Source organism: Oncorhynchus tshawytscha, linkage group LG08 (genome assembly GCF_018296145.1).
Source record: "Oncorhynchus tshawytscha isolate Ot180627B linkage group LG08, Otsh_v2.0, whole genome shotgun sequence".
NCBI classification, from domain to species: domain Eukaryota; kingdom Metazoa; phylum Chordata; class Actinopteri; order Salmoniformes; family Salmonidae; genus Oncorhynchus; species Oncorhynchus tshawytscha.
In genome coordinates, this window is record NC_056436.1 from 67,771,823 (window position 1) to 67,796,369 (window position 24,547).

Below are 24,547 nucleotides of genomic sequence, written 5' to 3' on the forward strand. Positions count from 1 at the left end.
CAGGATGTATTCTGATAGAGATAGCACATTTGTTTTCAGGACACACACTATTGGCTGAGACGAGGCTTGACTGCTGGCTGTGTCTCGAAGGATCCAATGTGTCATACAAGAAGATCCCTGCGTCTTATCTTCCCTGTATGTTCCCTTCAATGCCCAAGTTTCTCATCATTGATCATTCCAACTTCATGAAAAATTAAACAGTACATGGGAAGAATAATATGAGAAACAGGACATAAGCACATACATCACCCAGTAGTACTGTATATATGTTTAATGTAAACATGTACAACTGCAAAAACAAAGTTATTTCCTACTATAGCAATATAGCACTTCATTTGGCTGTAAGCTATAGTCCATACTGTACACTACAGCAACAAGAGAACATGAGATGATTGACAGTTTAAAGAGCGAGATTAAAATAGTACCAAATCTAATCAAAACAAATATTTCTCTAGCCCACAGCATCAGCTAAACTTTTACTGCAGCAATTACGAATTTGAACTCCAAGAGTTTGAATAAATGAAACACTATAGAGCTTAGTGTCATGTAAGTGTTATAAAGTGCCTTATCGGGTTGCCAGAGGGGGACATGCCATATAGTTTGTGCCAGGATGGATGACTGGGATGGGCTCCTTTCTAACATTGAACATAAACATCCCCCTCTTCCTTCCCCCCTCTGCGTGTCTCTGAGTGCCAAACTGTCGCAAGCGCTAAGTCCTGCACCCATGTGATGACTGTTTACATCCCTGACATCCTAGTACTGTTTACAAGAGAGTGTAGGAAGAGAGAGCTCTCGAGAGAAGAACAGGTAGAGGGGGAGAAGGGGAGAGCGCTCTAGAGAGGGGAAGAGAGCTCTAGAGATGGGAAGAGGAGGAGAGAGCTCTAGAGAGCAGGGAGAGGAGGAGAGAGCTCTAGAGAGCAGGGAGAGGAGGAGAGAGCTCTAGAGAGCAGGGAGAGGAGGAGAGAGCTCTAGAGAGCAGGGATAGGAGGAGAGAGCTCTAGCGAGTAGGGAGAGGGCTCTAGAGCTTGCGTATGGACCGCCTGCCTGGCTGTTTCAAAACACAGTCAGGCTCTTCACATAATTGGAGAGGTAGTGCCGTGTCCTCCCTGTTGAAAAACAAGACAGACCTTGAGCGGCTGCCTGTCCACCATGCGGGACAAATGCTGGCCAGTAGCCATGACAGTCCATGCCTGCATATCGAAGTGTTTAAATAAAGAAAGAGTGGCATCTCAGTGCCACAATTCGCAGATAGTGAGAGAGAAAGAGAGGAGGCCATGGAGTCAGAGTTAGCCATCATTTTAGTAAAAGTCAGGAGGGAGGGGGTGTTGCCTGCCCCTTTAGCCACATATCCCCCTGGCCCTCAAATCTCCACTCTTGCCTGGGCCCCTCCTTCAGTCTGATTAGGCCCCAGACCATTCTGTCCCACTGTCACCACACACAGGGGTCAATGTGATTTCCACTAAGGGAAAGGGCACTGCCCTATACAGCACAGGGCAGATCAACATGTAAACAATCCTTGACTACTCTTTGGTTACAAAATATGTTTGGCCAATTGAAAGCATGGAGTTATAGAACATCAAAGCAATTACTTTATAAATGTCACGTAAGTGTCCCTGTTGAAGACAGGCTTCTGCCCTATGGGCCGTTGTATCTCCTCTTTCAGTAGCGTGCAGCAGCTTGATGTACAAGTACACTCTCTGGACAGGACTCTAGTCTATTGCAGGCCACATAACTTCCTTCAAATGCAAAAGGCATAACGAATTAAGTTTCAAGTCAATGTGTAGCAAACTTATGGATTAAATGATATCAAGTTTAAGGGAACGTGGTGAACTGCATCTCTTACAGAATGTCAGTGTGTGTGTCCATGTTCCATCTCTATTCATGTCTTATTCAGAGGGTCTGGAAACTGAAGGAGAAAGCAATAAACTCATGATGTTGTGGATTTTTGTGAATTTTTTGCCTAGTCAATCCCCCTGACTAGGAGATCTGCTCCGCATGACTGCCGTGGCCCACTACCGCTCTGTCACTCGACTGACTGACACACAGTTAGCCAGTGGACGGTGAGCTGATTGCACCATGTCAGTGGCTCTCTCCCCAGGTCCCAGAGGGGAACATCAGGAGAAAGGGGCTTCCTGGCTGCATGGGGGCAGAGTGTCATGTGCCTCCCTAACCTGTCTCACCACTACCTTCTAAACCCCAGACATTTGCTACAAGCCAGGGGAGACTTTCACATTCTAGTCCAGCAGTACAGGGGACGAGCTATTGTTAAAACTAAATTGGTTGTGACAGAGAGATCAGCTGACAGGGCCTTAAAGAAGCAACGGCATCAGGAGCGTTGCCAAATGGTTACCAAATACAGCCCTGGTTTAAAGCGCCCAGGACAGGCCTACTGCTGCCATTTCTGTGGCCAGCTTAGTGCGGCTTGGATGGATCAGCCCCCATCACATTCAATGTGATTCAACTCTTCCTCCCAAATTGGGAGGGGAACTCTTCCAGGAAAAATGCCCCCCGGCACACAGATGCTCTCTCCCTTGACTGCCGTAATATAGCCCCCCGTGATTGGACAATAAATTCTGCCCAGCACAAATATGAGGCTGCAGCCAGATAGACATTGTTATTGTGCAGCCGCTGATCTACATTCTGACAGAAACAACATGGACGCCTTGATTCAGCCCTGCCTGATTAAAGCACTGGATTTCCCTCACAATCAGGAGCCCAATTATCTAAGACAGAGAGTAAAACCAATCTAATTGCTTTCTGTATACTCCCTTGTAGCATTACGCCAGGAGCAGCCTAGAAACACTGTAGAGGTAGTATTGCAGTAGCTGTTTTGCGATGTACCACCCAGAAGAGGTAGCTGGAGTAAAACTGCTGTTCCAACAGTGACCAGCAGGGGGAGGCCAAGGGTGTCTATACTGTCTATACAGACAGTGGGCTATTTATAGAACCATTGAATGAGAGAACGTTTATTTTTAGAGCTGTGTAGGGTTCTGTCATACTAGGGTTAGCGGTAGCTGCAGGGAGTCACTGCATCACATCCCTGGTGACAACCCGTCCTTAGCTGAGGCAGTGACGACCACAAACACAGAATACACCACACATTTAAATGTCATATGGAGGACAACACGTGTCACTCAGTAGCATTGTTTGGTTAGTACAAAATTCAAAGCCCTGACATCCATTTTTACACGTGATTACTCTCCATTTTGTGGCTAACATAGTGAAAGCTCTGTTAACATAACTCTCATATAGACCACCACTATCTACAGGTATGTGGCCTTTCCTTAAATTATATCTAAAATTCAGAAACTGCACCATCCTGTTCTGAGTCAACATGGTAAAATAGAGGTGACTATCTGAAGAGCTGCATACCCAGCTTGAGCGCTGTATTACCCAGGGCACAGTGACTACTCTGCACCAATCTGCATAACAATGACTCTGCTGCACTGACAGAGCCGTGCTCCCTTTCAAACAGCGATTTCTTCCTTCATATCATCAGAGATTATTATAAAAAGCCTGACGCACGGTCCTGCTGTGTTAAATCAATTAAATAAAAACAATTTTAAAAACATGACATCTATACCTTGACAGTGGGCCTACAGAGAGAACATTCTCTTTAGATCATATTATGTAGCAGATATTGACAGCAAAAGGAATGACATGACCACACCGGTAAGATATGAACATGTTCAGGTTGTGTGACATCCACCAGAAGATTAACGTCACTGTCGACTGAGCTAATATTGAAGAGGCTAAAGGTAAAGCCAACAGACATCTGTTGGGTGAGCGCTGGTGTGGTACGCCCCCTTGTGGCCAGCTGAGAGAAGACAGTTATGTCTGTCAGCCCAGATGCAGCACCAGGTAATGTCTGGTCTTCTCATTCTGCCCTGATATTTGGACCAATGAGAAGGCTCCGCTAGCTGCAGTACAACAACTGTCTTATTAAAGCCATATCAACCTAATGATGTCATTGCTTTAGTAACACACCTTTGCTGCCATTTCATGTCTGGTATCAAACTAGATCCGCTTCATCCATTTGAACAAGTTATCTTAACCACTTTCCTTATTTGACCATGCAATCTAGCATTAAGGTTTGCCGACCTCATTCTTCCTAGAAATCAGAAAACTATTTAGCCTGAGCATAAACTGCATTACTGTCAACGTCAGTGGCCAAGTCACCTGACAGTGCTAGTGGTACATCAAAATGGAGTTTGTACATATGTCCATCAGTTTAACTGCCAGCGCCCAGACCTACGTAGTGTGTGTGTGTGTGTGTGTGTGTTTGTGTGTGTGTGTGTGTAAGAGTGAGTGAGTGAGTGAGTGAGTGAGTGAGTGAGTGAGTGAGTGAGTGAGTGAGTGAGTGAGTGAGTGAGTGAGTGAGTGAGTGAGTGAGAACTCCAGACAGACAGATAAGCTTGATGGACTGCCTACTCTTCTCTATCATCATGCTGTGCTGAGGCATTCCTACCTGCCTGTCAGTCAGTCAGTCTCTCCAGGGAAAAAACAGGATTGCACCCCTGGTTCCTGGTGATGGAAGCGGCCTCCCACTTACATGCTAATAAGAGCTGCAGTTGAGGGCTTGGAGCACTCTACCTGCAAATGCCAGCCTCGCCACTTCACACACAAATCTGTGATTCAATCAACAGCACACAAACTCTCCTTCTCTCTCGCTCTCTCTCTCTCTCTCCTGTGGATGTAGGCTTCCCCTGCTAAGATGAGCTGTGTGGCAGTGAAGGGTTGAGTGGCAGTGTCTAGCTCAGACCGGCTGGTGGCTGGTTACCCAGGGCAACCCTAACGGTAAGGGGCGGTGGGCGTTGTGGATGTGGGCATCACTGTCAGGTAGTTGGAGGGCACGTATCCCCTCTGCCCCCGCACCTCCACCAGGCTCCAGTCACAGCTACCCTTCTTGTCATGGGGTTCCAGGACTCTGATTGTTTCCCCTGCCCTCAGAGAGACCTCGTGACTGCTCCTTGCCATGAAGTCATAGCCTGCGAGCACCTGCAAAGACACCGCAGAGGTCAGAATAGACAGAGAAAACAAGGCTTTAGTAATGAGCATGATGCCCTAGAGATTGATTGTATTTAGCCTGGTGGCCATTAGAAAACACAGCTCACCTCTGGACAACATAACTAGAGAAACATCAGCAGGGCATGGAAGTGCAGGTTAATGGCTCCACCATGTGGCCTGTGATGTTATTGGACTACTAATTACCATCTGTCTCCTCCAGGGTTGGGCTCACTTCAGAATTAGTCACATGACACAGGGTGTGGAATTTTTATTTAAACAGAGAGGAAGAGGTGAAGTGAGAGGTTTCACGAAAATAAGCAGAAATAAGCACCTGAGGAAATTTTGTATGGAGGTGTTGAATGTTATTGCTAATTTGCTATATGTAAGGCTTACTTGATCAACAATATGTTTCATAATGGTTAGGTTGTTACGAATGCACTGATATAAGTGGACGCACATGGCATTTTGGCAACAACAACAAAAAATAGACTACATCGGAGTTGTGCCTGTTGTCACAGAGACAGAGGACTCATCACGGCTATAACCCGTTTTAGCATGGACTTTGCCGTTGAAAGAAGTACACTGGGTGAAGAAGTACACTGGGTGAAGAAGTAAACTGGGTGAAGAAGTACACTGGGTGAAGAAGTACACTGGGTGAAGAAGTACACTGGGTGAAGAAGTACACTGGGTGAAGAAGTACACTGGGTGAAGAAGTACACTGGGTGAAGAAGTAAACTGGGTGAAGAAGTAAACTGGGTGAAGAAGTAAACTGGGTGAAGAAGTAAACTGGGTGAAGAAGTACACTGGGTGAAGAAGTACACTGGGTGAAGAAGTACACTGGGTGAAGAAGTACACTGGGTGAAGAAGTAAACTGGGTGAAGAAGTAAACTGGGTGAAGAAGTACACTGGGTGAAGTACACTGGGTGAAGAAGTACACTGGGTGAAGAAGTAAGACTGGGTGAAGAAGTACTGGGTGAAGAAGTACACTGGGTGAAGAAGTACACTGGGTGAAGAAGTACACTGGGTGAAGAAGTAAACTGGGTGAAGAAGTACACTGGGTGAAGAAGGGTGACACTGGGTGAAGAAGTACACTGGGTGAAGAAGTACACTGGGTGAAGAAGTAAACTGGGTGAAGAAGTACTGGGTGAAGAAGTACACTGGGTGAAGAAGTGAAGAAGTACACTGGGTGAAGAAGTAAACTGGGTGAAGAAGTAAACTGGGTGAAGAAGTACACTGGGTGAAGAAGTACACTGGGTGAAGAAGTACACTGGGTGAAGAAGTACACTGGGTGAAGAAGTAAACTGGGTGAAGAAGTACACTGGGTGAAGAAGTACACTGGGTGAAGAAGTAAACTGGGTGAAGAAGTACACTGGGTGGGGATTCATATTTTTGGGAGCAAATCAGCCAATGAAGAAGAATAAAATGAACTACTTTAAAATTGCCCATGCTGTCACATACGCCAAAATGGCACTGATACAAAGGTAAGTCATCCATCTCTATGGCCTGTTGTTCACGCACCCATCTCACCTTTATTGGCTAGAATGGTCTTGCCTGATCTTCTTTCTTCCCGCCTGCCTTTCATCTTTGAAGACGTGTATTTCCATTGTTAGAGTGGTCAGTTGACTATTTTGTCAATTTAATAGACAATCTTTGATTTGAGTTTCAGGAAGTATAATTTAATTAATTGCAATTCAAAGAAATTCTGCTCAGTCATAGAACATGAGTTTCACTGAATCCAACATATATTCTTTGATATCTGGTAATGTGACAACTTTTTTATCTGAAAAAATTAAGTAAAGGGTTTTTCCACTTGGAACCTGTAGGTTTGCTCAACCTTATTCATGGATTCCTCACACGTGAAGGTGGTGGAATTACGGCGTTTAGTCAAGGTCAGAATACAGCGTATCTCTAGACACTCCTCTGCCACACCTTCATTTCTTACATCTCCACCCCAAATGAATAGCGGTGAATAGCATGCTATTGTCCCGCTTAGGATCAAGGTTAGAATATGAGTGGAAAAGGGCATTCAAAAAAAGGTAATTACGTTCCATTTACGCATGCTTAACTCAGGTCAGAATCCCCCCTTACTCTTTTAACCTTAGTGCTTAGAATAGCTCATTATATTTCTCAACAAACAATGCAGTTATATTAGACCCTACCTTATACACTGACTATACCAAACATTAAGAACAACTTACTAATATTGAATTGCACCCCCTTTTGCCTTCACAACAGCCTCAATTCGTTGGGACATGGACTCCACAAGGTGTCGAAAGCATTCCACAGGGATGCTGGCCCATGTGGACTCCAATGCTTCCCACAGTTGTGTCAAGTTGGCTGGATGTCCTTTGGTTGTTGGACCATTCTTGATACACATGGGAAACTGTTGAGTGTGAAAAAGCCCAGCAGCGTTGCAGTTCTTGACACAAATCGGTGCACCTGGCATCTACTATCATACCCTGTTCAAAAGGTACTTAAATCATTTGTCTTCCCCATTCACCCTCTGAATGGCACACATACCCAATCCATGTTTCAATTGTCTCAAGGTTTAAAAATCCTTCGTCTCCTCCCCTTCAGCTAGGCCGTCATTGTAAATAAGATTTTTTTCTTAATTAACTGACTTGGCTCGTTAAATAAAGGTTAAATAAAATAATAAACATAAAATCTACACTGATTGAAGTGGATTTATCAAGTGACATCAGTAAGGGATCATAGCTTCAACGTGATTCCCCTGGTCAGTCTGTCACGGAAGAGCAGGTTTCCTAATGTTTTGTACACTCAGTGTATATTTGTGTAGACTACACCTGTTTATAGAATTTTACTGAATTCAATTCTATTCCTTTAATTCAAATTGTAATTCTATATCCTGTTTACTACTTAAATTCAAATTCAGTAAAAATGTAAGCATTCAATTGGAATTCTGAATTGAGCCCAACCACGGTCTCCTCTGCTCTGACAGACACACACTTGGCTATGGCAAGGATGTTGGACAGAAAGAACAGACTAAAACGGACCACCCATGTTGAAGAATCAAAGCCTTAGCAGGATCGCATGTCACCTGCCTATGATTAGTGATCATACTGTCAGCGGTGCATGAAGAGGGCTGGCTATAGGAGTATGAAAGATGCCTCCCAAAGGTCACGAGGAGAATCACTCACTTTAACAACCAGGAGAGCTGCATTTCAACAGCTCAGCCACACAGACAGACCGAACCCAGATACAATTCTTCTACGTGTGTGAGTGTGACTGTGAGTGTGTGTGTGTGTGTGTGTGTGTGTGTGTGTGTGTGTGTGTGTGTGTGTGTGTGTGTGTGTGTGTGTGTGTGTGTGTGACTATGAGTGTGAGTGTGAGTGTGAGTGTGTGTGTGTGTGTGTGTGTGTGTGTGTGTGTGTGTGTGTGTGTGTGTGTGTGTGTGTGTGTGTGTGTGTGTGTGACTACTATGACTATGACTGTGACTGTGAGTGTGTGTGTGAAAGACACACCAACAATGTATGATGATGTTTGAAGTACTAAAACAAATAGATGAATAAAGCACTCAGGAGAAGGTTTGGGGCACTCTGCATTTCAACCTGGCTGCCAAGGGCGAGCAGCTCAGAGAGTCACTGACCTGGAGGCAGGGAACTGTCATCGACATAGACCTCAGGAGCCGGGGCTGGGGTGTATCAGGGGTGTAGGAGGGTCGCCTGACGCCAGGCGTGCAGGAGTGTCGTCTGACCCCCCCAGCGTGATCCATGGTAGTGATCAGATGAGGGGATGGGGGAGGATCCATAGTTACCTGGTGGTAACGTACCAGCTTGGAGGAGGGGACGTATCCTCTTGGACCTGGACACAGGGAGATCGGTGTAGATGATTGGAAGACGTGAATTCATAAGTAATTATAATCTGATGAGATGTACGGTATATAAACCACGTTGTCCTATAATTAATCAAATCTATTTGGCTTGATAGATCTCACTGGCATAGATGAATGGTTCCCATGCAGCAGTAACAGTAAACAACCATTAGGTGTCTCCACCTTAACTGGTGGTGAATGAAGCTGCATTACAAGCATTATCGTTTGTATTCACTGCTACATTGACAGAATTAAGGACCGACTTTCCTTTTAGAAATTAAAGCTGTTTGTTATTTTAAAGATCAGCCCCTCTAGTGAAAAGGCTAAATGTCTTGGTGGTCTTACCCCCAGCGTCGACCAGCCAGCGTCGTTTGTCCCCCCGTGTGTCCATCTCACTGATGATGGCCACCAGCTCTCCTCTGTTCAGGCTCAGGTCCAGGTCTCTGGTCCCCACCACATGACCCATCAGCTGGTAGATCTTCCCTGAGCCGTGCTTGTCTGTGAGGACCTTCAGACGCTTCTGAGAGCCAGGGCTGAGAGGCTGGGAGGACAGCGTTGTGGTCATTGCACACCAAATGGAAGAGAAGACAAATAGGAAGGGAGGACCTGAATTCATTCGATAAGAAATGTCAATTCTTTATTTCCATTGCAAAAATGTGCTAAACGTTTTGCTAAGGTATGCCCTAATGAACACGACTCTGGTAGAGATATTGGAACTGGTAAGGACCCAGCTAGTCATTCACCATGTTCCTTATCACTGGTGTTCACCTGCTCAGCTACCAGCCAGGGTGACATCTAGAGTTTAAATGACTTCACTATGTCATCTAAGAGTAGCTAATGAAGCGATCCTGTTTCTTTCTAGTACTGTAGAACTGGTACATACCTGTAAGTAGGAGTCATCTCTAGCCACAGATGAGCAGCCCATCCTCTACTAGTGCTGTCATGTATTCCTCTAGACCTGACAGGCTGAGTCTCATTGCTATCTCTGGCTATGTCCCAAATCGCACCCTATTCCCTATATAGTGCACTACTTTTGAGCAGGGCTGGTTAACTATATAGGGAATAGGTTGCTGTGGTTCTGTGAGGCCTACAGCCAGGAGAGCTGCTCCTTAACACCGCAGACAGACAAAGTGCAGCTTATAACATGGGCTGTGAGATGTCTAGATTAGTCTGGAAGATGAATCTACACCATTTCTCTCTCCCCTCCTCCTCCCTCCCCACTCGGCAGTTTCACATTCTCATCAGTTAAAGTAACGAGCAGTGGTGTGGTGATGATAGGAGCCATGAGCTAGCCAGAGTAAAGTTATTGCTGTATTATGACCAAGCTAAATGAATGGTGGTTTCTGTTTCTGACTGGGGGAAAAATGTCATGTAATTTCCAGTATATTTTTGCTAGGGGTTTATCACAGGAAATACAGGTTAATGTTGTGAGTTGTGACATGATGTGTTCTAGTGTGTTGGTTTTGACAAATGGGCTTGTGTTTAGTGTTGTCCCTTCAGGTGACTCACCTTCCTCAGAACCATCAACAGTTAACCCCAAGGCTAGTAGAAATAGCAATCATGATCCAATTCAGGTTATTCCAAACACATAATGCGGCATCAGAACATTGACAGTGAATACAGTAGGTGTAGAATGAATCATCCTGCTGCTATTTGACAAGTACTGTGGGGTTGTGGATGTATACACACACTGTCCCTGGCGATGTTACCCAACAACAAGTCCCATCGCCACCAAACAGATTATAGTGGAGCTTCTGTTGAGACTGACCTGGACAATGGGAGCATTGAGTTGGTCCTTCACATTCCAACACAGGCTCTCCAGCCTCCTTGCACCCTCCAGCACCGAACACTCCGCCCACTCCCAGAATGCATTCGGCTCCAGGGAACCGTGAGGGAGCTGCAAAGAGACATGTAAACAAAATGAGATGAGACAAATAGTCAAGTTTAACTTCAGCAACATCTCTGCTTTTGGTATAGCTCCCACTGAAATCTGATTGTAAAAGTAGTAACAAATACATGAGCAAACTGCTACTTAGGATCATAGAGAAAATAGGCATCTGTCTGTACCCCCACAAGAAACATGCTAGTCATCCCCTCTACTCCAGTACTGTATTATTGTGTACCTGTTGGGTGAAGCCCTGGAAGAGCTGCTCCATGTCTTTAGCCAGGTCCTTGTGCAGGCAGCTGAAAGCCCCCAGCATGCCCCAGAGCAGGGTGAGGGCCAGGCCGTTGAACTGGGGCAGCTCGTTGAGGAGCAGGGTGTTGATGGTCTTATAGGTGTTAGCCACCGCCTGCTCATCGTAGCTCAGACTGGGCTTCTCTTCGATCAGCTCGTAGTCCAGCAGCTTGTCCAGACGCTTACTGATCAGGTTACGAGGCCCCACCAGGAGCTCTCTCAGGGCACAGATGGGCTTGTGGACCAAAGTCCTCATCCTCTTCTCCTGGAGAGAGAGAGGGGGATGGGATAGAGGGATGAGCAGGGGAGGGGAGTTACAAGTGTGAGGTCCAGACAGCGTAGTCTGAAGCCTGAAGGACAGGCCTGAGGGAAAGTGAAACTCGTCCATAGGCATAACTATTTTTCTGATGCCTATTTTTGTAACATAACAACATGGTACTGCAGTTTAACTTACAAATGTAGGAAGTATCCATTGCCTCAGTGCTGTTATGACTTCTTTGTAGCATATAGCAGGCTTCTCACCATCCATGTCAAGATCAAACTCCTCTGGTCGACAGCTCAGAAACCTCTGGAATATAACAATGGAAGGAAAGTTACAACATGAACTAGAATTAGACATGGGGGGAAATGTAAACACATCTGTGTGGCAGTGTCAGTAATGCATGCTTTATGAGCGGCAGTGGTGGCTGTGGTTGTTGGCAGTAGGGAGGGACTGCATTCACATATTAGGTGGGGCAGTGAGTAGCAGGCTGAATACTTTAAACTGATTTTCTTACAGTTACATTGTCTCTAAATTGTCAACTACTCACCACTGAAGAATAAAAAAAGTATTTCAGATCAGAGCTGTAGCCATTCTTTAGTGGAAGAGGATGCCAAGACAGAAGTGAATGCTAAGGCATTGTGCACTAATTATACGTTGAGTGGAAAGCCACACATAAACAAAGTGATTCCAGTGTTGTCATGGTGATCTTACTCTGGTCTCCATGACAAAGGGCTAGGGTCAACAAAAGCTCACCTGTAGATGGTCTAGATATGTCTCCACATTTTCATGTAGCACGGTGATACCATTTTCAAGGAGATAGAAAAAACCCTCCAAGGCATCAAACTCCTCATCTACCAGCTGGAATTGAACAGAGGGAAGTTATTAAAGGGACACTTTGGGATTTTAGCAATGAGGTTTTTTATTTACTTCCCCAGAGTCAGATGACCTCACGGATACCATTTTTACATCTCTGTGTCCAGTATGAAGGAAGTTTGAGGTAGTTTCGTGAACCAATGTTAACTAGCGTTAGTCTATTGGTATCTGCTAGCATGCTAGTTAGCATTGGCTCTAGAAACTACCTCTAACTTCCTTCATACTGGACACTGAGATGTAAATAGTGTCTACATGTGCATTTGACTCTGAGGAAGTAGATCAAGGGCCTCATTGCCAAACTCCCAAAGTACCCTTTTAACAGTAAACTCTATAAATCGCAACAGATATTAAAAGAGGAACATTCTAGTAGTTCTACCATCCATGGCTAAAAAGAGAACCAGAGCTTCAGTTTGTGACTTGATGAATAATATGTATAAAAATGTCCGCAAAGGAATACTCATAACCATGTGAGAATCCTCCAGCATAGCATGAGTCATTGTGGTCAACGACTCTCTACATACTTTATGTAACAAATGCTCCTCAATGGCATCAAGGTTTGAATACAGCAGGTAAACACTAGTCATATCATTTGTTCTCTTACCACGGTTTCTCTTACTTGTAGAAAGTGTAGCTTCATTTTATGGCTGAGTGATCTTAACAAGGACCGGCACAGACAGTACCTTACCTTTGGTGCAATCCCCGTCTCATGCTTGATGAACTGACTCAGTCTGGCCGTCTTCTTAGCGATGCTGTGGCTGTTCAGACGATTCATCTTATCCCTTATAGTCAGGGTTTCCGTCTTCCTGTATTTGTCGGCTGTGATGACAAGACAACAAATTCTAATATGGGTGTTCAGGAATAAGTGAAGGCAAGGGCCACAATCTATCAATTCCTCATCCCTGTCTGAATAGTAGAACCAACCACAGGGAATGATTACTAGATGGGGATTAGCTAGCTCATGTTCTCACCTACTTCTCTGAAGCGTTTGTACTCATTGATCCTGCAGTTCAGGGCTATGGCGGTGTGGGCAGTTTGCTCCAGAAGAGAGTAGGCCGGGTGCCCAGGCTCTGTGTGTTTCATGATGGTCTGGAGGAGAAGAGGGTAGCGGGCGATCCTCTGGACTGGCATCACCAGGAAGAAGCTCAGAGAGGTGGCATTCACCTCTGGCCTGTACACAACAGTCTCACTTGGTCATACTTCCTGGACTTATAGTGAGAAAACATGGAGGTTCATAACACAGTAGAGATGGGGTGTGATATCAAGGCCAGTTTCAGTCGTGGATTTTAATGGGACTTTAGAGACAAAGAATGGCAGGAACAGGAATGCAGAGGGAGATATGAACATACTCTGAGGACTTGATGACTTTCACTATCTCAGTCCACAGGGCATCTTTCTGCTTGTAGCTGTTCTCTAACGCTGTGACGGTGTTGTAGTTGGCCAGGTACTCCTTGTATGCCGACTCCATGTCTGTTGATAGACTGAGGAAGGCATCACCTGAAGGGGATATGAATCAAGTATTCATGAAGTGATATAAATGTACTTGTATGCCTCCCATGTTGTCCTTTATCCATCCCATGGAATGTTGCTAAGGTGATACAAATGAATATATAAAGGCGTTTAATTTTGTTGCTGTTGTGTAGTCGTTCTTGCAGGTTTGATCTCTGCAGAAAATATCAACTTTTGAACACCTAGCAGTCCAGGTGCTGAACAAGGTCAACAAATAATGGAAAAAGGGAACTTGGCACTGTTGTTTGCTCCACATTGAAATATAACCGAGGCTAACAAGGTCCCCACAGAGAGAGACTTCTTGTTTTTCGCTATCTAGCTGATCCATCCAAGCAGCTTGACTGCAAGGGGGACTGTATGTGTAAGTGTTGCTAATAACCATGGTGGAAAATGTGCTAATAGGACTTTAATACACACAGCCATGTAGAACACATCATGACAAGCAGCTGGTATCAACAGAGGGGGTGGACATGAGCCTGTTCATGATAGCCTCATAGGATTAGTAGGTGTGGTAGTGCAGGTGTAAATATATTAGTAACTACCCAGGAGTGAAAATCACTAGGTGTATTCCAGCCAAGGAAACTGTACTGATACAGCACTGCACTATTCTTACTACTTACATAGAGTCTCCAGGAAGAGAGGATCATGGGGTGTCAACTGCTTCTGGTCCAGGAAGCTAAGGAGGCGCCCTGACACGTCGATCACCTCCTCTATGTACAGGAACATGCTGTTCAGGTTAGGCAGCTGTGGCTGTGGTAGGGGAGAAGGTACAGACTGACTTTACTGCTCACCCACCACTACATTATCCCCTCCTCCTCTCCATCTCTCCATCCTCTCTCCCGTATACAATTACATTATCCCCTCCTCCTCTCCATCCTCCTCCCTCTATCCTCTATCCCATATACAAAGTGTGGCCTTGTAATCAAAGACATTCGATTATATGGGCATTGAAAAAGTTCCCGAGACGTGAAAGGAAATAAAGCACGGTGCTTCAAGATAACCATATCTTAGAGAGCGGTAATTTGACTGTAGTCCTAGTAGGGCCCAGAGCTTTCACTGGTCAGGTTACATGTTCAGGAAACCCTCTTAGCCCTATGCAGCACAGTACCTGGAGTTTCTGCAGGTTGCTCCTGATGGTGCAGGTGCAGACCTGGAGGAGTCTCAGGTAGTTCCTCTCTGTGTAGACCAGCTCCTCTGTGGCCAGGAGCTGCCTCTGAGCCTCTCTCTCAGCTCTCTCCTCAGCCTTCTCTGATGCATCCTCTGCTGGCTCATCCACAACCACTGACACTGCTGATAACAGAGACAGATATATAGGGTCCTCCTCTGTGTCCACTGTTCTCTCTTTCTCCTCCATTCTCAACTCTTGGGCCTCAGCTCTTGGACTTGGAGAAGGAGTATGGTTTCTGGGAGCTGGGGTTGGGGGAGCTGATTCTGCACTCAAGGGGCTCTCCATGCTGGGGCTGTCTGTCGGAGAAAAGGACGTTAGCTCCATGTGAGCCTGAGGTCTGTATTCCACCCAGCAGTAGCAGCCCGTGGCAGTGTTATTATAGCGGGGCTGAATGGCTTATAGGAGACATAAGGAAACTACTTTGCATTGTTGCCTGTCCTCTGAGCTGGAATACGATGTGTTCAAACGAGATGGTCCTGCTCTTAAAAAGCTGTTGCAGCTGAAGCAATTTCACTTGTTAGCAGATTTCAATCAATGTAATACTGCTTAGCTGTTTAAAAGGCAGCCCCTGTGTTTGACTGATTGTGTCAAAGGAATAGTGAGTAAAAACATGTGGAGGGACAGTCAATGGCAGTGACTTCAACATTAATTGTACTTTCAAGTGTGGTTTGGCTGTGATTTACAACCGAACAAAAGTTACCTAAACAAAGTTGTATCTGTATCTGATGAGTCATAATTAACATGTACATTAAAACAAAGACAGAACCATAACAACCCAGGTCTCTGGGTTTCTAGTTTAAACATCCAATTAAATAGAATAGTCGCACTGAGCAACAACTTCACCTCAGGCTGAAAATAGAAGTTTCTCAGTGAATGACAGCAGAATAAAGCCATTAAAGCGCATCAATACCTTGAGTAGAGGACTGGGATCAGACGCAGCTCAGCTTGTGGGACAGTGGCGTGTGCTGCTGCATTCGATTGACTGGCCAACACACAGAAAGACTGGTGTAACTTTTTCCACTCACTCACTAAGAGCTGGGCTTCATGTGGCATGGGTGTGTGAGTGGACGCTTGTGGGGGGATGGGAGGCTCAGCTGGGCTGTTTGTTAGGGGGAAAGGGTGGAGGCAGGGAGGAGGTGAAAGGCTATAGCAGTGTGGAGGCCAGAGAAGACACAGCACACAGCCTCTCTCTGTGCTGAATCAGCTGATTGAATGCAGCAGCCTGTAGAAAGGAAGTGACGCCTGCTCAGGCAAAAGCTCATTGACTGGCCCCCCATTTAAGAAGACAGGCTGGCCCGCCAAATGGAGACACAGCGCCACGCCGACTGATGTTTTCTCACAGGAAGTAAAAGCTCCAAGTGAATTCAATGGCAATTTCCGCCCAAGTAATTGTAATGATTTCCCGTCTGTAAGAATTTAGACGTGTCCTTTGTGTGGATGTCTCAGCACAAGACAATACAATCATGTGGAGTTTACAGTAAGTATTTATCATGAGGGTAATGACATTTTCTCAGATATTTACAGAGGAACAATTCAACTAACTAAAACAACTATTTCAGAGGCAACAAGGAACACACAAGTATTTAGGAAACTACGTGTTCAACTGGTTGATTCCGTAGGAATGTGAAACATTCAGGCATGTCTGAGTTGATAACATTGGAATTGGGCCAAGGAATGCTGCAGAGCTGGTTTAATTACCTGCGGAGTCATCATTATGCTGACTTGTAGTTTTAAATAAACTAATGACGAAAACTCATTTTTCATTTGAGTATTTAATTTCACAAAATTGTCTACTGTTCACAAAAGATTTGTACAACATGTAACATTGATAACTTACTCTTCCCATACACAGGGTGGACACTTGGGTTCCAGGGATAGCAGGAAACTGCATGGCCGATGGGTGGGTCCTAATGACTGGGGGATAAAAATATCTTTCAGATGAGTAAACATCCTCCGCTCTTCACCTCATAATTATCTTCCTTTCTTACTGCAGGTCATGGCCCAGTTCAATGTACAGTAGCAGATTGTAGTAGTACATTAGGCCTACTACCTCTACAGATAGTATAGTACTAGACTGTAGAAGGATTACAGCAGTAGATTGGCTCTAATAAATTCACATTTCCTTTTACAAAAGTGTATATACAGTAGATCAGTGATAGATCGGAAACATGGTATGATGTTATATTACAACACAGTGCAATAAGATGTAGGCTAGTCAGATACTTAGTTAGTCACATGAAATATAGATAACAAAAAGAGACACAGACCTTTGGCTTTAAAGCAACAGCAGCTTCTCCTCGCATAAGATGTGGTGCTCCAACTACATGGTCAGTGCACACACAGAGAACTCTTATCCAAGGGGATAACATTATAATATTTAATAGAGAGAACATACCTTTAGAAATTGTAGCTGTTAGTCTACGGAGGCAGCACTGTCACAAACACACGCGCACCTTTAAGTCTTGTGTGTCTTCCAACCCTCAATCACATGTCCCTTTTCTAAGAACAGGTTCACCAGGCAAGGCTGACGTCACGTCAGTGCAATGCATTGTAGCCTATTGTTATGTGTGTGTGTGTGTGTGTGTGTGTGTGTGTGTGTGTGTGTGTGTGTGTGTGTGTGTGTATATATGTCTCAGCACAAGACAATAACATCATATGGAGTTTACAGTAAATGTTTATCATGAGGGAAATGGAATTTGTCAGATATTTACAGAGGAACAATTCAACTAACTGACAACTATTTCAGGGGCAACAAGGAACACACAAGTATTGAGAAAACTACATATTATCTGCTTGATTCCGTAGGAATGTGAAACATTCAGGCATGACGTCTGAGTTTATAACATTGGCATTGGGCCAAGGAATTCTGCAGAACTGGATTAATGACATTATATCTGTGACAATAACTATTTTTAATTTGAGAATTGAATTACAGTAAGTAGTCTACTGTTGACAAAAAAATGTACAACAGTCTCTCAGTCCCAGTCTCTCGGGCCACAGGGGTGAACACTTGGATTCCAGGGATAGCAGGAAACTGCATGGCCGTAGTGTGGGTCCTAATGACTGGGGGATAAAAATATATTTCAGACTAGTAAACATCCTCCACTCTTCACATCATAATTATCTTCTTGTTGAACGTCTTTGAACCCTCAATCATGTCCCTTTTCTAAGAACACGTTCGCCAGTCCAAGGTCACATCACCTCAGTGTTTATTTTTTTCTTGAGATGTCGGGTCACTAACTTTTCCTTTCTATTGATTACGCCTGGTAAGTAATGTTGAATTTGACCTAACCTATATGTGCCCCAATTTCAGTAGGTTGGTGGCAGTAGCCTGTACTATGGGGACCTCTAGTGGTACTTTTTTCCCTGCCAAAAAATGTAACTGGCCTAAAAAACAAGATTACAAAATGATCTGAACCCTAAGGGTGGAGCCCCTTTACTAACCTACGACCTGTATACTAGGAAGCGGCATCGCTTGGTAAAACATCGGGAGCCATTGGGTGTGTTCGATATCACATCCAAAGGTGCAGGTGACTTCCAACTCACTGATATACAAAAAAACATGCATCATAAACAACTACTGATTAGTTGTAGATCAGTCGGTTACAATTGACCCTTTACGGTTTTGATCATCACGAACACAGCCATACACTATGGAGCCAGATAGCTGCCAAAAGGTTGAACGTACGTATTGTATAATGACTCTATGGCTGCATGCCTCCAGAAGGGCATCTTCTGAGACACAGGGGTGCTTTTCCAAAGGCGCAAGGTGCTGAATGGCGATCACAGCAGTGTAACTATGGAGTGAATAGCCTAATCGGAGACTACCTAAGACCAAAAGAGTTATTGTAAAGTATGGGATAAAGCGTATGCCAGACTTAGCCTACGTTTAAATACTCCCTTGTTTATTTCAATGTTCATGACCCTATTCATATAAATCATGTCAAATTATTTTAAATTCATATTAACCCTTCCGACAGAATATACTTTTGGAAAGATTCTATACAAAAATGTTTTGAGTGGCGAAATCTCCAGCTGTCATCAGTACTTAAGTACTTAAGTAAAAATACTTTAAAGCACTACTTAAGTAGTTTAGGTATCTGTACTTCACTTTAATATTTATATTTTTGACTACTTTTACTTCACTAGATTCCTAAAGACAATAATGTACTTTTTACTCCATCAATTTTCCCTCACACCCAAAAAGTTTCAATGTTTAGCAGGACAGGAAAGTGGTCAAATTCACTCACTTATTAAGAGAACATCCCTGGTCATCCCTACAGCCTCTGATCTGGAGGAGTCATTAAACACAAAGTCTTATTTTCATACTATAAGCAATTTGAAATGATTTCTACTTTTGATACTTAAGTATATTTAAAAACAAATACTTTTACTCAATTAGTATTTTTGGGGGTGAATTTTACTTTAGCCATTTTCTAGTATGACAATTTGATACTTTTTCCACCGTGGTGGTCGTACATACACTGGTCAAATGTTTTTGAACACCTACTTATTCAAGGGTTATTCTTTATTTTGATAATTTTCTACAAAGCTGTCATCAATGCAAAGGGGGGCTATTTGAAGAATCTTAAATAAAACATATTTTGATTTGTTTAAAACGTTTTTGGTTACTACATGATTCCATATGTGTTATTTCATAGTTTTGATGTCTTCACTATTATTCTACAATGTAGAAAATAGTACAAATAAAGAAAAACCCTTGAATGTGTAGGTGTTCTAAAACTTTTGACCGGTAGTGTAATTCATAGATTCGCCAAACATCTATTATTCTGTGTCACACCCTGATCTGTTTCACCTGTCTTTGTGCTTGTCTCCACCCCCCTCCAGGTGTCGCCAATGTTCCCCATTATCCGCAGTGTATTTATGCCTGTGTTCTGTGAGGAGTGCTATGTGAACGAGTGCCACTTGTAAAGTATAATCAAAGACAGACAGTACAGTATGAATATAGGCAGAGACTGCTTCTCCAATAGAAATCCCCGATCATAGTTGTAGGCGATGTCATGGCTATGTTGGCTAGCTAAGCACATGTGCAGCAACACATCATTGGGTCTAAAGGTCATCTCGCACCGAACTGCACATGTGCAGGCCATTAAATCAAAGGCACTCCTTCAATATAAAGTCGTTTTTTACTAAAAATGTTAACATGTCAATTTGTCTCTTTCACAAAGTTGGAGTAATAACATGTTAGACTATTTACGAGATTGGCTAGAGTCTAGGTTGTGCATTTTAGATTTTGAGAACATTCTCAAACCCGGAACCCCGGCCTGGTCTGCTTGGTTTGTTTTGCAAGCGTTTACGGAAGTGCTGTGCCTCTGGGTTGATAAACTCTGTGGTATAATCCTCTGTAATGATTGAGTGGGGTGGAAGAAAACCAAAAGCATCTGTAAGAAACTGATTTTCAGCCTTTACCTAATTTCTACTTTTCCCCTGAAGATTCCACCCCACTGAGGGTGCCCCTTTACTAATGGGTATTTGCTCTCAGGGATCCTTGGGTCATTCCTACCCATTTAAATGTAAAATGGTTAAGGTATGGGTTAAGGTTAGAGTTAGGTAAGGGTTAGGGTAGGGGTTAAGGTTAGGGTTTATTGTAAGGATGTGCCAAAGATCACAAACATTTACTAATGTTGTTAGAATCATAAAGATCTTATTACATTTATATTCAAATTTCTTCTAATTCCTAATGTATTCTAATTCTAACTAGTTTATCTAATTATATGCTTAGAATTACCCAAATCAGGTTTGCCACTTCCTGTTTAGAGTGATGAAGACAATAAGATGGCGCCGACAGAGATCCTTAGGAAGCTATGCAGTATTTTTTATTTATTTATTATTCCTTACATTGTTAGCACACCACCCACCGCTTCCGAGTATATTACTCTCCAATGTCCAGTCTCTAGACAAGGTAGACGAAGTTAAGGCAAGGGTTGCCTTCTACAGAGATTGTAACATTCTCTGTTTCACGGAAACATGGCTCTCTCGGGATAAGTTGTCGGTGTCGATACATCCACTGCGTTTCTTCATGCGTCATGCCAACAGAAATAAACATCTCTCTGGGAAGAAGTGCGGGGGTGTATGCTTCATGATTAACGACTCATGGTGTAATCATAACAACATACAGGAACTCAAGTATTATTGTTCACCTGACTGAGAATTCCGTACAATCAAATGGCGACCATATTATCTCCCAAAAGAATTCTCATCGCTTATTGTCACAGCCGTGTATATCCCCCCCTCAAGCAGATACCACAATGGCCCACAAGGAAGTTCACTAGACTCCATGTAAACAGGAAACTATATATCCCAAGGCTGCATTGTAGCTGGGGATTTTAATAAAGCACATTTGAGAACAAGGCTACCTCAATTCTATCAGCACATTGATTGTAGCACTTGTGCGGGCAATACACTGAATCGCTGCTACTCTAACTTCATGATGCATACAAGGCCCTCCCCCGCCCTCCCTTCAGCAAATCCGAACACAACTCCATTTTTCTTCTACCGCCCTATAGACAGAATCTCAAACAGGATGTACCCGTGACAAGAACTATTCAACGCTGGTCTGACCAATCGGAATCCATGCTTCAAGATTGTTTTGATCACGCGGACTGGGAAATATTACAGGTAGCCTCAGAGAATAACATCGATTTATAAACGGATTCAGTGAATGAGTTTATAAGGAAGTGTATTGGAGATGTTGTACCCAGTGTGACTATTTGAACCTACCCTAACCAGAAACCATGGATAGATGGCGGCATTTGTGCAAAACTGAAAGCACAAGCCACCACATTTAACCATGGAAAGATGACTGGGAATATGGCCGAATATTAACAGTGTAGTTGTTCCCTCCGCAAGGCAATCAAGCAAGTGAAATGAATAGGGACAAAGTGGAGTCGCAATTTAACAGCAGTGGAGAAACCAGTGGAGAAAGACAATGTGGTGAAGAAGGCGCAACAGCGCCACTTCGACCTCAGGAGGCTGGAGAAATTTGGCTTGTCACCTAAAACCCTCACAAACCTTTACAGATGCACACAATTGAGAGCATCCTGGACAACAAGGACAACAACCACCCGAGCCACTGCCTGTTCACCCAGTTACCATGCAGAAGGTGAGGTCAGTACAGATGCATCACAGATGGGGCCGAGAGACTGAAAAAAAAAATATATATATACTATATACAGTTGAAGTCGTAAGTTTACGTACACTTAGGTTGGAGTCATTAGAACTCGTTTTTCAACCACTCCACAAATTTCTTGTGAGCAAACTATAGTTTTGGCAAGTCGGTTAGGACATCTACTTTGTGCATGACACAAGTAATTTTTTCTACAATTGTTTATAGACAGATTATTTCACTTATAATTCACTGTAGCCACTCTTTCAGGCCATTGACACCACAGCTGTAGCCACTCTTTCAGGCCATTGACACCACAGCTGTAGCCACTCTTTCAGGCCATTGACACCACAGCTGTAGCCACTCTTTCAGGCCATTGACACCACAGCTGTAGCCACTCTTTCAGGCCATTGACACCACAGCTGTAGCCACTCTTTCAGGCCATTGACACCACAGCTGTAGCCACTCTTTCAGGCCATTGACACCACAGCTGTAGCCACTCTTTCAGGCCATTGACACCACAGCTGTAGCCACTCTTTCAGGCCATTGACACCACAGCTGTAGCCACTCTTTCAGGCCATTGACACCACAGCTGTAGCCACTCTTTCAGGCCATTGACACCACAGCTGTAGCCACTCTTTCAGGCCATCGACACCACAGCTGTAGCCACTCTTTCGCGAGGCTGGATTATTTTACTGTAGTTGTTTCAAAATCGACATGGTTTTTCATTTTGAATAAAAAATTGAACACTAGTCAAGTATACTATGGTATATAATCATAATAATTCATTCCAGATCAGGTAATAGTCCTAGTGGAGGTCTTTGAAATAAACATATTGTTATAATTTATCCAAATCTAGTTTTTTTTCTTCTACCTAATCATTTCTTTAATGTTTGCAGGAGTGAAAACAGATGCTGTCTGTCTCTGACCATGCATGGCTCATATTCATGGAACATTTTAAGACAAATAGGCCAACCCTTTCTGAGTGTTTCCTCATGGAGCATCACTCTGTTCCATTGCAGGGGAGTTCAGCATGTGGTCAAGAGAGAGCGACAGGGGAATGGTGTACTTTGTGTATCAACCCCCCTTCCCTACCACTAAACTCCATCCATCTGTTAGATGCAAAAAAAACAGCAGGCTTTTTGACAAACTGTACTCCTCGCAAGTCAGGACTTAGGGGTATGTAAATTAAAATGTAGTATGTGAAAACTGACATACATAACAGTACATGGAACTGATTTATTCTTCATATAGGATAGTATTACTTCAGTACTGTACAATGCTCAGCGAAGACCCCCAATGTATTTACAATCAATGCATTGCAATACAATTAGGGCTACACATGAATTCCTATGAGTTGTATATACTCATACTCATTAGCTTTGAAGGCAATAAGCAACAGCATGGAAATATACATTTGTCCATGTCTTTGGTCCATATCAGGTGAAATCCTTGTCCAAAAAATGTATAATACCAAATTGTAGAGTATTTTCCAGTGTCTCCTTCAGTGCATATTCAATAATATTCCAGAAGGGGGCAGTAGAGGTTTGCAACAGAGCCATCCATCTTGATTTGTGGCTCATAGATTTAACTGGAGTGACTTTAGACGCTGTTTCTTTCATGAACTAGTGGCAGTTTATAAGGGATTATAGGAATATGGTTATAGGAACAATGCTCCATTGATTTTCATATTCTGTGAAAGGTAATAGACTGGAACATATTCTTCTCGTTGTGGAGGAATATTACGTCCAAGCCCCAGTCAGTCAGTGTGAGAACATGCCAAGTTGTGCAAGGCTGAGGGGCCTGTTGAAGTAGTATGGCTAAGGACCAGAGGGACCAGAAGGTCCATCACCTACATATGTTCAAACATGCTCACACATGCATGTGTATGTGACAAATAAAATTTGATTTGATTTGATTTGAAATGCCCTTCAATTCAACACAGAGCTCAAACAGCCGGAGGGTGGCCGTGCTGATTGATGGGCACCGGTCCATCACAGCATATCTCTGCATGGCTTTGAATTCTGCCTCACACTCCAACAATGGTATGTTCCACATTGGGTGCCTGTCTGCAAGGGAGGCTCAGAACCTTTAGGCTTTTCTAGTAGTGCTTGAAATAAAAGATACTCAGAGTATTCAGACTGAGGAGGGCTACTTGTGTGATCTCTGTGAATAAAGATGTCCCAGATTAAGAAACAGGAGGACAGTTTGTGTGATCTCTGTGAATAAAGATGTCCCAGATTAAGAAACAGGAGGACAGTTTGTGTGATCTCTGTGAATAAAGATGTCCCAGATTAAGAAACAGGAGGACAGTTTGTGTGATCTCTGTGAATAAAGATGCCCCAGATTAAGAAACAGGAGGACAGTTTGTGTGATCTCTGTGAATAAAGATGTCCCAGATTAAGAAACAGGAGGACAGTTTGTGTGATCTCTGTGAATAAAGATGTCCCAGATTAAGAAACAGGAGGACAGTTTGTGTGATCTCTGTGAATAAAGATGTCCCAGATTAAGAAACAGGAGGACAGTTTGTGTGATCTCTGTGAATAAAGATGTCCCAGATTAAGAAACAGGAGGACAGTTTGTGTGATCTCTGTGAA

General features: G+C 43.6%; 1 protein-coding gene across 8 annotated transcripts; it reads right to left on the minus strand.

Moving 5' to 3' along the window:
* Positions 1–256: 256 nt before the first annotated feature.
* Positions 257–17,349, minus strand: arhgef37 (Rho guanine nucleotide exchange factor (GEF) 37). Of its 8 annotated transcripts, none has more exons than XM_042325874.1 (15): positions 17,220–17,349; positions 16,662–16,738; positions 15,735–15,806; positions 14,765–15,120; positions 14,277–14,406; positions 13,497–13,644; positions 13,119–13,318; positions 12,836–12,966; positions 12,031–12,135; positions 11,470–11,583; positions 10,963–11,280; positions 10,608–10,736; positions 9,185–9,380; positions 8,615–8,829; positions 257–4,998 (listed from the first exon to the last, which is right to left on the minus strand). In XM_042325874.1, exons 4-15 carry the CDS (start codon positions 15,107–15,109, stop codon positions 4,792–4,794), a joined length of 2,238 nt encoding a protein of 745 aa, XP_042181808.1. In that variant the 5' UTR covers positions 15,110–15,120; positions 15,735–15,806; positions 16,662–16,738; positions 17,220–17,349; the 3' UTR covers positions 257–4,791. The 8 variants fall into 8 exon arrangements, with proteins under 8 accessions (XP_042181808.1, XP_042181805.1, XP_042181812.1 ...); XM_042325871.1 differs by having other exon boundaries at positions 14,765–15,116; positions 17,092–17,225; XM_042325878.1 differs by lacking the exon at positions 15,735–15,806 and having other exon boundaries at positions 14,765–15,116.
* Positions 17,350–24,547: the final 7,198 nt, after the last annotated feature.

What these genes read in the sequence shown, in the direction of transcription:
- arhgef37 (XM_042325871.1), bottom strand. Translation starts at nt 17,217, where the DNA reads ATGTTCTCTCTATTAAATATTATAATGTTATCCCCTTGGATAAGAGTT. An exon ending in CTGTTGCTTTAAAGCCAAAG is followed by an intron (nt 16,739 to 17,091) that starts GTCTGTGTCTCT and finishes TTTATCCCCCAG; the next exon opens with TCATTAGGACCCACCCATCG. An exon ending in CAAACGCTTCAGAGAAGTAG is followed by an intron (nt 12,967 to 13,118) that starts GTGAGAACATGA and finishes TTGTCATCACAG; the next exon opens with CCGACAAATACAGGAAGACG.